The 14,876-nt window shown below is 44.1% G+C and overlaps 1 protein-coding gene across 1 annotated transcript; it reads right to left on the bottom strand.

Annotated features, from left to right (window-relative positions):
* Positions 1-4,521: 4,521 nt before the first annotated feature.
* stc2a (stanniocalcin 2a) lies at positions 4,522-8,739 on the bottom strand. The gene is made up of 4 exons (XM_071519224.1): positions 8,601-8,739; positions 6,180-6,322; positions 5,146-5,357; positions 4,522-4,882 (listed from the first exon to the last, which is right to left on the bottom strand). The coding sequence occupies exons 1-4, from the start codon at positions 8,737-8,739 to the stop codon at positions 4,522-4,524; spliced, it is 855 nt and encodes a 284-aa protein (XP_071375325.1).
* Between the last annotated feature and the right edge of the window lie 6,137 nt (positions 8,740-14,876).

Here is a 14,876-nt window from a genome sequence, read left to right on the forward strand (position 1 = left end):
AGGCTTTAGTCAACTCAAGTTGACATTCTGTTTTTAAGAGTAGATCTTAATATTTTGTTTATTTCTAATCAGAAGTTTTCAGGCTGCTTAAGCTTGGTATATTATTGAATAAGATAATGCACTGACTAAATTTGGAGTAGCTTTGATCACAGCAGTGGATTGTCCTTGTTAACAAACAAGGTTGTACGTCTTTTGCTACTCACTGTAACCTAAGACAATATCTTCATTATTCATTAAGTGCAAAATAGATACTTATTCATCAAGTCACTATAAAACATAATACAAAATGCATCTGTTATTCCATATTGGATTGTTCTGTGGCATAAGTTTTGTTTGTGCAATAGTTTCCAATACACTAAGACCTGGCTATGAAATGAGGACAACTCAATGGGAAGTCTGGACACTTCATAATCACACTTAAAAACAGAATCAGTGCCACCAAATACTTAAACAATTGCAGAAGAAAAATTAAGCCAAGAGACTGTCCACCTCTTACAAGTGCTTGTAGCCTACTCATTCCAGCTTTAAGGAACCATTCTTGGATTCAATCAATTATATTTAACCCGCACTTATCAAAAAGTGAAATGGCATGGAAGTACTATATAGGCTATGTTTCCACATATCTGTATTGACCCTGCTTATGTACACCACGTGTTTCCTGCTCTTGAGACAAGCAGCAGAGAGATGTCGCCACCCAGTGGTCATTTAATGCCACTGCACACTCAGAGCTCGGCTGTGAAAAAACTGCACTGTGGCAGACTCTGCAAGGCAGCTTCGCACTGAACTGCACAGGTGCAGATATTACAGAAGCTGTATGATGTGTTATGGCGTGGCACTTAGCCCATATTTGTGTTCAAGTTGAAGACCTCATCTCACTCAGACGTTACAGTATGTGGGCATTTATTCTTCCCTGTCACACTGCAGGCGAATGGAAAAATGATGAGGACAGGATTTGTGTTTCAGACTCCCATATTTGGGCAGTGCAAATCCACCTCAGTACATTTAACTTAACTCTAGAATGACTTAAACCCCCCAAACAACACTTTGGAAGTCTACTTTTCAAATCAGAACATTGTCTAAATGTTTAGCGAGGCAATACACACTGTTGGGGGAACTCATAAAAACTGACACCCTCAACCCACCCCAAAGCATTTCATACAATCCAGAGCCGCTGACGTAAATGTTTAGGCCTTTCAATAGGGTGGATATTTCCAGTCCTTGAAACTTTAAACACAGCCCGTATTTCACTGTCAGAAAGGAGGCGGCAAGTCAAACGAGAATGGGGTGTCTTTTAACCTGTGTGTATACCTGAGACGGCTGGGCCTTCTCTGCTAACCTGCTGGGAGCTGGTTGAATTTATACCACAGACTGTTCTTTCTTTTTCCTCCTCATCCATGACAAAGACATGGCAATGTGGCTTTTTCTTGCACAGGAGCACAAAAGACGGACAATTGAATCACTAGGCAGGGAATGAATTCTACCTCTTTTACTGTCCCACAACATCACATCTGATGACACATGATGTGCATGCTCCTCGTGTTTACACTACTTTGATATAGCTCAAAGTAAACAAGCTGTGATGAAAGAGACAAGATGTACAAAATACCGACAAAAATATTTTAATGATAACAAGATACATCTGACTTCATGAGTCCAAAGATATTTATAGTACTGTATGCCCGATGTCTTACAGGTGCGTTACAACCTTCTAGACCATGTTCTGTATTTTAAATGGTGAAGGAAACGAGAGTCCTTGTGCATAACCAGAGGAAAAGACGTAATGTGGTGACTGAACATTAAAAACACAGGAAACATGGTTAGTTCATTTCCCTCTGAACACAAAAACAAAAGTCATTCAAGCCACTACAGTATTACAAGAGCCATATCAAACCTAATAATAGAGAGCTGGACAGATTGTCATTTTACAAACATACAGTACATTCTCAATAGGATTAGCTTATGTCTCATAAACTGTACTGGGATGTCATAGGAATCCCAACTTCAAAAAACTGAATAGAAAAGAAAGACTCCATCAGCGAAAAGCCTGAAAGCCTCACTGATGATTCCAACCCTCGGAGCTTGTGATAGTCTCTAAATGACTGGGAGGAAAACGTAATGAAAACATTACCATACTGTAAATGCATAAGAGAAAACAAAGTGAAAAACCCTTAGAGGAGCCAACAAAATGTGAGCACATTTCCAGTCCTGTATTTGTTTTTGTTTGTTTTTTTAATTTTTGTTGGACCAGGCGCTTTGCATCATGTGGTGCGATGTGCTCTCAAAGTGTTTTCTGCAGCTACAGCATGTGACTGGCCTGAAATGGTCAAATGCCTGTGTCTGTGAGCTGAAGGAGGAAGAGAGGAGAGGAAGAGTAGTAGGAGGAGGAAAGACAAGAGTGAATCATCGCGAAAAAAACAGTGAGTGGAGCTCTCTCCTTCGCTCTAGTCTCCTCTGCCTCCCTCTGTTGCTGGCTCTTGGCTGTGGCCCAGAGGAATTCTCTGGTGGCCTCGGTAAATATAACATTTAGAATAACAGCGCCAGAGCCCCCGTGTGTGGACTTAACCCAGTTCCTGGGTCCTCGCTGCGCTGCCTGCGGCTCTAAGGGGGAGAATAGCAGGCCTTCATGTCTCTCCTGACCTAGGTAAGGGATCTAGAGGAATAAGGGCTAATTTAGAGAGGCCAGAGATCAGGAGGGTCTCTGTCAAGCCTCTTGCCTGGCCACAGGGACACCAGAACAGGGCTACAAGGCTTTTCTAAAGGAGAGTTCAATCTGGTCCTACGGAGCAAGTGGGGAAGCAGGATTTTGTTCCAATCCAGTATAAACAGACTAAACTGAAACAATCATGGTGCTGTAGTTGATAAGGTGTGTAAGGACAGGGCTGGAAGGCAGGACTGCTCAAGTTAAAAAAAATCCCATGAGACCCGGTTCAGACCGCTCTGCTGACCCGGTCTCACCTCTGAACCTGCCGCAGCCTGACACCGATATCCAACTGACAATCATCCAAAGTGCAAGATCTAAGACTTTTGTGGCTCAACATCATCTTAAAATAGCTCTAAATCAATTGAACATCTGCTTTAAAGTCTCCCCACCACACAACATCATCCGTTCACTTGAAATCACAGAGAAGCGGTCGCTGTGGACACAAACAAGTTTAGGCACCTTGATGTGTGTGATTTTACATTTGAAATAAGATGGAGGACGTCTGACAGGACTAAACATCGAACTTTGAGCTACTATTGTGCATCCTCTCTTTGCTGCAATTCACTGATAGCAGGCAATTTAAAGGGAAAACCAACTCTAACTCAGAATGTCTAATCTTTGACAGTTCAATCAATATTTGTGAACAAGAACAATTGTCACCTGAAGCTATAAACGTAACATTAATCTGCAATGTCACTGGGAGACACTTTCTGAGGCTCCATTGACGATGAATGTGAGACGGACTTTGTGGTACTTTGAGTTTTTACATCCAAAAGAGATACATTTCATAGTAGCACTTACAGTTATGAAACAAAAAACGAATCGATAAAACTTGTTGTTCTCCCATTCATTGCCACTGGAGCCGCCCCAGAGAGCGCTGCTTGATGACATCACAGATCAGTCCTGGCTCTCTTATTTCTAGCTTAGTGAGAGACTTATCAATACACACAATTCTGCAATGACTGTCCAATTTCATAGTATTATATATGCATCCTCTTTAGAGTGGATTTTCACTTTAAGAATGTACAAGTTTGCTGGCTTCTTGGCCATCATGCACTACAATTCATATGTGCCAATACTGGACTTGAAACCTGTACAATTTGTATTTAATCATCAAGTATCTATAATTATAATACACATTCCCACTTTGAAACAACAAATGGTGTATGTTACATATCTACAGACCAATGTGTGATGGGTGCAATACTGTGACGAAAACACAAGAAAGCACACCATATACTATTTCATATATAGTATATCAGTATTGCATATGGTAACTATATTTATACATGTTTATATAAATATAGATAAGTATATTTCTATGTACATTTTGATATTTCAACATTGCATAAAGAATAAAATAAATAATACAAATATAATCAAATCTTACAGTAAGTATGATTTGAGAAATGCTATATTAGAGCCGAAATAGTCCTAAAAATTGAAATAATCATGATAATAACAATTATTATTATTCAATAATAAACAAAAAAAAACGTGGCCTACAGTCTGGCATAACAGTACAAGCTACACCACAATTACCCTGCAAGTTTACCATGTGGGACTGCTGGAATGACTGGAGAGGGAGGAATAAGGACAGAAAAGGTGGGGGCTTGTTTCCTTCTGCTCAGTCTGTCCGGGAATTTGTGTGTGCATGTGTCTGAGAGTGTGTGTGGGTGCGTGGGTGGGTGGGTGAGTTTTGTTTTGGTGCTAGTGTGCACATGTGTGTATGCATTATTGTGTGAATGCATGTAAGTGTGTGAATGGGGTTTCGATGGTGTTGGGGTCGGGGGGGGGGGTCTGGACAGTCTCCTGCGTTTTCACCTCCGGATGTCGGTGGCCTCGGGGTCTTCCTGCTCGGCCACCACTCCGGTCTCGGGGCTCTGGCGGCGGGGTCCCTGACTGCGGTTGCGAGGGTGGGCGTTGAAGCCCCCCTTGCTGGGCTTGTCCTTGTCGCCCTGCCGAGGGGGGCGGGGCTGCTCCGGCTCGGGTTGGGACGGCACGGGGCGGCGCTGTTCGACGGCGGCACCGGGGGGAGGCGGCGTGAGGGAGGAGCAGAGGCTCAGGCTGTCGCACAGAGCGCCCCAGTTCTGCTCGCACTGTAGTCGCACGCTCCGTGTTAGCGCCTCCTTCACCTCCTCTCCGCAGCTCAGCAGAATGTTCACCAGCTCCACATATGGCCTGGACAGAGAGAGGCAGATAACTCAACGGCTGTGATTTAATGGTCACAAGCACAATATATCAAGGTGTATGAAATTAAAGGAATAAAGGGGCATGGCACTAGCACTGTAGATGGAAGAGCGGAACGAGCCAACAGAGGAGCGCAGGGAAGGTAAACAGAGATAGAAGAGGAGGAATGAGCTACAGAGAAGCGTAGGGGCTCGAGACACAGAGGAACAGAGATACATTCAGAGACGCTGTCCAGAGGGGAAGCAGCCACTCACCCTTTAGGGAAGAGGTCTTGGAAATGAATCATCTCCACCATGACGGCAACATTCTCCTTTGCGGCGGAGCAGAGGTTGTGTTTGATGTAGCACTCTCTCTGGAGCTGGAACACCATCTCTTTAATGGACACACACTTCCGGCTGATACAGCTGAACTTGTGGCGCAGACCATGGGCCATACACTTCAGAGCATCCTTGATGAAGGACTTCCCCTGTGTATACAGACACACAAACACACACAAACACACACACACACACATATACCTGTGAGCCCTCAAGACAAATTCTCTTGTTGATGCAAATATGTGACTGATGTGGAAGAAACCAGAGGGTTCACACATCAGCCCAAGAAGAAGGCAAACACTTTGGCTCCACAAGTTGTTGATGCTGTATAACTGAGTCATTCCAACTAATAGTTTTGGTACTAGGGCGAGGTTGTGCACCTGCTTCAGTTGTGGTGGATTGTGTGTACAGGTGTGTTGGAGCAGATGTTGTATGGGTGTGTAAGTACATGCTTCTAGCAAAGGATGGGGAGATTATAGTATAGGTGAGTAGCAGTGAAAGATATTCCCTCATTCCGGTAAAACTTGCTAAATTTGACCCCTAAAGGAGCATGTTCCTAGTATGTGACCCTAATAGACAGATTAAGACCCAGTAAGGCCTGGCTTGATGAGGCAGGACCACAGCCTCCTCTACCCGTATGAAAAAGGAGCCAGCTGGGCTCGTGGCCAGCTGGCTCCCCCTGGCCTTAACTGTACACCCATCAGTCCAGTGAGAGGGAACTGAACTCCGTGAGAGAGGAAAAGAGATTGAGGAGTGTGCATGTATGATTACGCTTGTAGAAGAACCGGTACCTTCGAGGTATATGTGGTAAGTGGAAGTAATTCATGATAAAGGCACAATCCTGGGTGTCCTGTGTGGAGCCCTGAACCAGTAAAAAGGGGATGTTCCATTCCCAGGTTGCACCGTTTCTTGCGAGGATGTAAGCAACATGCGATGACAGACGGACACACACACACACACCAGTTTATTACCTGAGAGTCAAACTTGCCAGCGTTGTGCAGGAAGGTCATGCAGATTTCCTGTAGCCCTCGTATCTCACAGGAGTTATTCTCAAAGCACTCAAACACGCCGCAGCCAACATCCCCTGCACTCACTAGGCAGTGCTGGATCTCAGCTGGAAAGAGAGAACAGGTTAGGGGAGGGACCTTGTCATCTGTTCAGTGAGATAACAACAGACTGTACAGCCGTGTCGGCAATGAGGACCACACAGCTACGAGGCAAAGCTCCACTTCAGCGCTAATTGCCGCACAAACGACAAAGCTGATGTGGCGTATAACTATTTCAGTTGTCTTTCGTGTCTTCATGGCCTCGAGTCTGTTTCAGCTGCAACTATCAACAGAGAGAAAAGCGGGGCGGGGGGCAGAACTCTGATTTCCTGAGCTGAGGGGTTCCTGCAGAGGAACACTTGGTGACAGAGATATTACTGTGTCATTCTGCACCAGAATCCATCTGCACCGCCTAGCATTGAGATAGGATGGTGCATTGCAGATACAGCCTTGACTACTTGTGGAGGAAATACAAATGCAGTCATTTCCATTGTCTGTTTACTGAATCTGCATCAACAAGTCTTTCATCAGCGGTAGATAGAGGATATTGTGTAGATATCGTGCAGAGGTATATTGACAGCAGTGATTTCAGGGGGGATTACATTATAGCATAGTCTTCATCATATGAGACCACACACACACACACACACACACACAAACGCATATACCTTATTCCTCTTTTAGTGGCAAGCGGGGAGGAGGAGGGGGGATACAACAGTAGGCTAGTAATGCCTCTCAGGTGTAAATGAGGTTAATAGCGTAACTGATAGGTGGATGTGTGTGCCTATATGCAATGTGAGTATATGTAACATCAGCTATTGCTAGGCTGTACATTGGCACACCACTGGCTGGCCCTCAAGTGCCCTTTGCTTTCTACTGTAGCCATGGAGGACAGGAATAAAACAAATGATAGTGGACTGAAATGACCAAAAGAAAGGGAAGGTCTCTCTTTCAACCCCAAATTGTAGTCTGACAGTATGTATTACGAGGCATGCCATCTGACTACAGGCAGAGAACCTCTCTCACTGCATATGTTGTGAACGCAATGTGACATCGTCAAGTAACTTTTATTTTTAAGTTAATATGGCAAATTATATGGGTAGCCGAAATGTGGCTTACAACTCCCATTTGGCTATGAAATCCTCAACTGTTGACCTAAGTTAAATATAATTACACGCGTGATTTGACTTGGAGTTGATAACTGATGGGCAGAGAAAAACTTTTTTTTCCATCATAGTCCAAAGTGCGCACCGGCCGTTTGCGTAAAGAAGTCATTGATTTGACTAGGTCTGCAGCAAATAAGGGATTATCTCCGCTTTATTTAAGAAATTATGGTTGTCAACAAAGAGCCTCTGTTGGGGGCAGTAGTGGGGGGAAGGAGGGAGAGCTGGTGCGGGGTTTGTAGGCACTGAGTTGAACTTTAGTGCGCAGGAAAAGTGAGCCGCTGTCGGCAGTGCTTGTGTTGGCATCACGGGAATGTGCTTGGATCGTACGAGCTTGGCCGCAACGTGCATTGAATTACACAGTGGTGTTACCAGGGACTCTGCTGTGAAACCTGCCTTGGAGTTTGTCCCTATTTTTTCGGCGTGGAAACAAGATTACAATTCTTCTCTAATAATTTCACACGCTGGGTCGCACGTCATGTTCTGTATGAAGAAACACTTAAACTTGAGGCAGCTATCAGGGAATGATAGCCTAAATCAAATAGGCTAAGGCAGCAACCCAAATTACTATTAATGCTTTGTGTCGGGTTAGTGGACTAGACGTATCGGATTGGCTTTTTTGGTGTGTAGGCCTAAGCAACATTTTCCTAAGGATGGCATCAATAAATAGGAGTCCAGCTTGCGAGTAGCCTACTGGCCAACCACTAAACTACTACAACCACGACTGCTCCACTAACCTGCTTGAGCACATCACCCAACTTTCACTCGAGTAGATACAGCAGACACAAAACCCATATTTCCCCACAAAATCACTGAAACACTTTTCTATAACGCACACACACACGCACGCCAGCACGCACGCACACCTAGATGCGCTGCCGTATACATTACCTATTACCTTGTGCCGTTCTATTAATAGTTTACTAACATATTGAATTTCTGTCTGAGAGTATTTACAAGATATCGACTTTCTGGGTAATCGAAAAGGCTAAATGATGTGCACTATAAGGCCGATATTTAAGTTAAAAACAGCGTATTGCAAAATCGCCCGGACGTGTCCCCTGCATGGTTTAATTTACGGCCACAGAAACACGTGTCCGGACAAACCCCTCATAGATGTGTGAGCAGTTGCCCCGACCAAATCCTCTCCACACATTCTCGTCTATAAACACCCGTTTCTTACCTGTATTCTGCAGGGAAAGGCGTCCTTTCTGGCTCGCAGGCTTCTCCGGGGGGCTGTCATGAATATCGATATTATCCGATCCCACTACTTGCTCCAACACTGACAAAACCAGCAGCGCTACGGCCAGTTTAACCAACATTGCGTCTCCGAAAGTGCGCTGCAATTCCCAACAAAGATCCGGTTGTGTGTGTGAGCGCCTAGCTTTGGGTTTACCTTGGATCAGTGATCAGTAAAGCTGCGGGTTGGTGTCTTATAGGGCAGCTGTGGGACTGAGTGCAGGAGCTGGGAGGAGGGATGCTGCCTATATTTCTCGGAGCCCCGGGTGTCAATTTGGATGAAGGAGTTAAGCAGGTGTTGTCGGTCGGGGCTTCACGACCAATCAGAGACGCAGACATCCACGTCCAAGGTTTTAGGGGAGTGTCCAGTGAAAGTCCCCTTTTTGCCATAAAACTGGAGCTATAAAGAAATATTCATGTGTAAGTCTGCGTATGACAGCTCAAGGATGATCAAGCAATGCCTCACACACTAAACTGGTCCAAGTCAAGCACATGATGCCAAGTGTATTAAAATAACCCGTAGGTCTACTATAACCCCTACTACATTGTAATTGGGTTTCACTAGCAATGTATGAGCTGCATACATTGCTAGGCTATGTAAATTAAAGTTACCTGTACATGTTTTTGCAGTTGCAGTGAAAGTCAGTAGAAACCTCCTTTTGCCATAAAACTGGAGCAGTAAAGAATTCAGGAGCAAAGCTACCAGGCTGTGTATGAGAACTCTGGGATGATCAAGAAATACTTAACTTGCCAACAAACTATTAGAGATAAGTAAAGCATATGATGTCCAAGTATATTAAATAAGCATAGCTTGTGGGTCTACAAGCTACTAAGTCATTATTGCAAGTTTTTAAAATAGTTCTGCTTTAAGAAAGCTGCAGCTACCTAGGTGCATGTTGTAGCAGTCGCTTCTAGCTGCTCTTTTATAGAAAGTGGGTGAAAAGTCACAGACAAGTCTGCTATTTGAGAAACGCTTAGGAAAATGAACTATAGTCACTCTTATCAGTTTAGAGGGATAACATACAAATTTTACAGCAAAACTATAAACTATATATAATAGTCTATAGTAGCCTATATGAATGCTATTATGTATGAGACTATAGGGGATACATATCATGTAATGTACAATAATTATAACCTGAGCACCATAGACACACTATAAGACCCTATATAGGAATAGCCTATAGCAATAATTTTCGGGAACTGAACGTGAAGGGGTCTGCTACACAATGACCGGTTCAGTTTTGACAATGAGGTTTGGTAACCACTATTACAGGGAATGGTCTAAGAATAGAGGACCAACATTGGCACGGGTGCGCATTTGGAGACGCTAGAGGAATCTTTTTCAAGAGCAACACTTGAGGATGCCATGTGGAATGACTGCGAGCAGACCGAGCCCTCAAATGGAACATAAAGTCTCTGTAATCGAAGTGTTTCCAGTGACCTAATGGTGCCACTTTCAGGTAAAGGCCTATAGGTGCCAGTGGTGCAATGAAAGCCGATGAGCGCCGCCCGTCACCTGCGGCATGCAGGGGGGACAGGAGAGACAAGAGATCGGTAACGGTGTGCGGGGATTGCATCACTCAGAGACCCGTATAGGCAGCCGTATACTGACAGCTGGTGTACGCGTACGTGCGTGCATGTGTGTGTCTGTCTGTCTGTTTCTCTGCCCGTCTGATTGTCACACACACACACACACACACACACACACACACAATCAGTGCAGTGAATGCCATGATTCCTTTCCCAAAGATCCTATAGTGACATATTCTATTCTATTCTATTCTATTCTGTTCTATTGATGCGTGTCATTGCGCGCTATTGATAGATCTGTGACTTTGAAATCTGTTTATCATAAAATTTCAGCTCTCTTCAGAGTAAAAATCGTTTTTTATGGGAAGTTTTGGCTCTGTTTGCTGGAAAAGTCTAAAACCCAGGCTAGACCATCAATGCAATTAGCCCCGTGCAGCAATTGGACTCCCGCTCAATGCTAACCAAAATGACGATCACTTATAGCTCTAAATATAGATAATTATCATCTTGAAATTGGAGTATCTATCGTTTTAATTGAGGTTTTAGTCTGTGGAATGAATTTTAGAGAAGTCACCACAGCTGGGAGGTATTTTGGCGATGGGATGCTGTAGCGCAGACAACCCCAACATAATACTCACAATACTCACATAATACTCCTATGGATACGTATGGAGTGCCTGTGGTACGCAATGGTGAAGTTATAGTGACCTTGTCGTACTTTATGGTATTTTATCTTTTATGGTGTCACTATAATATATAGCCTAGCCTATAGGGACCTATAGTTTGCTGTCAAATTTGTATAGTACCCCTCTAAATGCAATAGCCTCCTAGTTCTTCTTCATAAGGAAAGAAGTTATTCCATTATGTGTGCCACAAATAGGCTATCGTTGTTTGAAGTGGATGAGCACAGAACGGAAATTGCAGTGCAGCAGTATTTTCAAAGTTCATAGGATTTCAGACAGGCTCACACAGGAGATTGGAGGGGGGCGGGGGGTGCGCGCACCATGGCACACTTTTGGAGATGTGGTCGGTGTGTTTCCAGTTGTGCCTGTACCACAAAGTGGAATCTCCTACTCAATTCACGTCTGTTAAAAGCTACCCACGCTGTGAACACACCCTCGAATTGGCCCAATCAACGCGCTCCAGTAGACCAGTGGTTCTCAACGTGGGGTTCGGGGACCACCAGGGGTCCTTGAGTGGGTTCCAGGGGGTCCCCAGCAAATTGATGTATTGTTAAACTTCACCATTATTTAATTTACAAGAAGTACACACGGAAGAACACAATTAGAGAATGTAGAAGAATGACTGTTTTGATCATAGTTTCTCCGTTATCTCGCCACCTACAATACAGATAGTCATGGAATTCTAGACAAAATCATATCTACCAATGAAAATATTCACAGATTTGGGTCCGAGAAACAAAATCTCATCAAATGGGGGTCCTTGATATGAAAAAGGTTGCGAATCACTGCAGTAGACCACAGGATTGTAATTGTGCGCGTCACCGCTGCCTACTGTTGCTGCGTTCATGTCCAATGGGAAAAACCGTCACGAGCGTCTTAAAATTTACAGCAACGACTTGGAAGTGTTCACGGTGTTAAAACGCCACGCTTCTAGTATTTTGTAGACTTTGGCGCTCTGATAACTATTCTCAGTCTTTTTACACACTTAACAGACCTGCACTTGGTGAGTGATACACTTGAGTTTACAGCAAACCAAACATTGTGATGTCAAACAGATAGGAATGAATATATCCCTTCTCTGCACCAAACTAAGCTACAGGTATCTCCTTGTCGGTGACAGCAGAATTTACTTAAATCAGATAAATTGGGGTGCATTCCCAAACCTAGAGTTCCCAAGTAGCATTACCACCTTAAAGCTGACATGAATGACATTTTCAAGTAGTTACCACCTGAAAGCTGGGGTGAATGGTAGTTTTTAGTAGCATTCACCACTGAAAAGCTGAGGTGAACGGTATTTTAAAGTATGAAGCTCGTATCTACCATTTCACCTGAATGCATCACGAAACGCCAAGGAACTGGCAACGTGCGCCGAAGCAGCCAGATCCTACTGCAGCTTCTCAGCCTCCAGACCTCAAAATGACCAAATGAATCGAGACCACGTTTAGAAAATGTATTATTGACGCAATATCGGTCTTTACGTTCACGTTTTCCAGCGAAACTTGCAACGAGTGAGGAGGCTGAGGGATTCAGTGTCTTGCAACAGTCTCTCTACCTAAACTGTCGTTAGTTCAAGTAGAGCTTGGACTCATTTCCCATACTGCAAAAAACAAATGAATGAAAAAAAATAATATAGGCTACATTACACATAAAGGCTACTTCAGAATACTTTAGAACTATTTTTAGAGATATAAATATACACAAATTGGCCAAAAATGTATTTGTACATGTAGATGACATTCATTTGGAATTTATTTTGAGTGGCCAAAGTATATTTTGGATACTTGCTGAAAATAGATGTGTACATACAAACGTGTACATTTTTGACCAATGTTTGTATATTTTGAAACATATCTCTAAACATATAGGCTACTAAAGTATATGTGAAATCTATTATTTATTTATTTATTGCAATATAGGTTTGGGGGTGATGTTGTATGCATACTGAATGAACCAGAACATTATCTCATATGCCATGTAACGATGAACATCACGAGTGTAACGGAATGATAGCCTCCAAATGCTTGTCATTCAAAACTTAGCTGCATCCACGACAGCTACTTAAATATCTGACCACAATGCAAATCTGTCATTGCCTCTGATCATGAACACGTTGCATCTGAAGTGTGATGACGATCACGGTCTGCTTGATGTTGTTGGTTGCGTGACAGTGAGAGTGCTGTGGTGTTTTATTTTTTTATCTGTGTTGTTTCAAAGGCGGTAGGAATCTATTTCATGTGTATGTTGCGTTAAGGCTTTGTCTCTTTTTGGTGACACTCTCCAGAAAATAGACAAGTATGCTTTGACAGCAGTAACATTCATTCACTTTGACTGGTGTACTGTAAACATACAGAAAGCAGACATGTGTTCTGAGTTGGGCCCCCTGGGGCCCTGGCGAGTGATCAACCAATGAAACCACAACAGAGAGGCCAGGCTGGGGTGTGTGAGTGTGTGTGTGTGCGTGAGGGGAGGAGGGGGTCACATCGCAGGGAAAGAGGCTTCTGTAACAACAATTAATGTTACCAGTTTACACGGACTCGCTAACATGTTATACTGCTTTACGGGAAGCATGTGGGTGTAATTCGGCTAGTGCTAGAGGCTCAGACTCAAGACTGGAATGCTGTTGGACAGTAAGTGTTGAGCACTTACTGCCACACGCCAGGTTGTCGTGCCTCTATGTGCAAGTGACAATATGATGCCCCGAGGAGGAGAAGGGGCATGGGAATGGAGCAGTGTTTAGAAAGAGTGCGTGAGTGAGTGACTATGCGTGTGTGTGGATAGATAGATAGATAGATAGATAGATAGATAGAGAGAGAGAGAGAGAGGGGTAGAGAGAGAGGCAGTGAGAGAGCGGGAGAGAGAGAGAGAGGCAGAGAGAGAGAGGGAGCGAGAGGAAAAAGCCCCTGAAATACCGAAGGAAATGTGACTCTAAGTCTTCGAGGAACCTGAAGATGATATCTTAGTACTGTAGTTACTAAATTTGGGTCAGTTTATGCGTGTGTGTGTGTGTGTGTGTGTGTGTGTGTGTGTGCGCGCGCGTGCGTGACATTCTTCTGCTGTGTGTGTGCATACTGCAGAGAAAACATGCAGCATGAGAGCAGTGCCTTGTAGAGGTGCAAAACTTCTCTCTCTCTCTGTCTCTCTCTGTGTCTTTCTACCTCTCTCTCTCTCTCTCTCCCTCCCTTTAATGCACTCTCTGGTCTGTTAACTCACCTGACTCGTGAAAAGAGAAGTTTTACTGGCCACGCTCAGCCAGCCAGCTCTGGGCTCTGTTTCCAGCCGGTGTGAAAGCGCTACATCTCAGAAACCTCACTTAACTCGCCTCAAACAATGTGCTATTATAGAGTTTGCTCTGTATGAGTTATATTGCTGCAGCGCTGGCAGATAACAAAGTCCTCCATCTCATTACTGTCTATATAAGCCTGTAGGCCTCGCCAGCACAAAGGAGTGATTGAGTGATAAGAGGAGAGCGATGGGCCAACACTGCCCATGTGAGCCCTCACCTTGGCTGCCCCGATGAGGGCAGAGGTGATGTCATCCTGGCTAGAGACACAGAGGTCGACCCCTCTGATAGGTGGGCATGCTGGGACAAAAGAAAGCAGCTGGGACACAAAGGCCCCATTTAATGAGTGTGAGACATGAGGCCAGAGCGGACTCCGTGGGTGGCACATAGTGTCATAGCTGTTGAAAAGACTGGTGAGCAATTAATCATCGGTTTCAAGAATTGGGCAAAGGGCTTATTATGTAAGGCCCGTTTAGACAACGTCATTGAGGCAAATGGAGCTTTTCTGGCTTACACTTCTACTTGATCCCATTGATCCCCTGATTTCGACTTGATCCCATAATATTGGATCCTGGGAGGCTATATTTATCACGATGGGCAGCCCCAACAATTGTGTAACATAATATGACACACTTACCCCTCATTAGAGATGAAGGGTCCTTTGTGGCAGCCTGACAATCATTAAAACTTCTCCCCTGGCTTGGCTTGTTTACTCTCTGGTAAT

This window comes from Centroberyx affinis, unplaced genomic scaffold (assembly GCF_046629955.1).
Source record: "Centroberyx affinis isolate AG114_WGS23_722 - 3 ecotype Tasmania unplaced genomic scaffold, CSIRO-AGI_Caff_v1 ptg000675l_1, whole genome shotgun sequence".
NCBI classification, from domain to species: Eukaryota; Metazoa; Chordata; class Actinopteri; order Beryciformes; family Berycidae; genus Centroberyx; species Centroberyx affinis.

Coding starts and splice junctions, on each gene's coding strand:
- stc2a (XM_071519224.1), bottom strand. CDS start 8,739: ATGTTGGTTAAACTGGCCGTAGCGCTGCTGGTTTTGTCAGTGTTGGAG. Junction 5,358..6,179: donor CTGGCAAGTTTGACTCTCAG/GTAATAAACTGG, acceptor CTGTATACACAG/GGGAAGTCCTTCATCAAGGA. Junction 4,883..5,145: donor CAAGACCTCTTCCCTAAAGG/GTGAGTGGCTGC, acceptor CTCTCTGTCCAG/GCCATATGTGGAGCTGGTGA.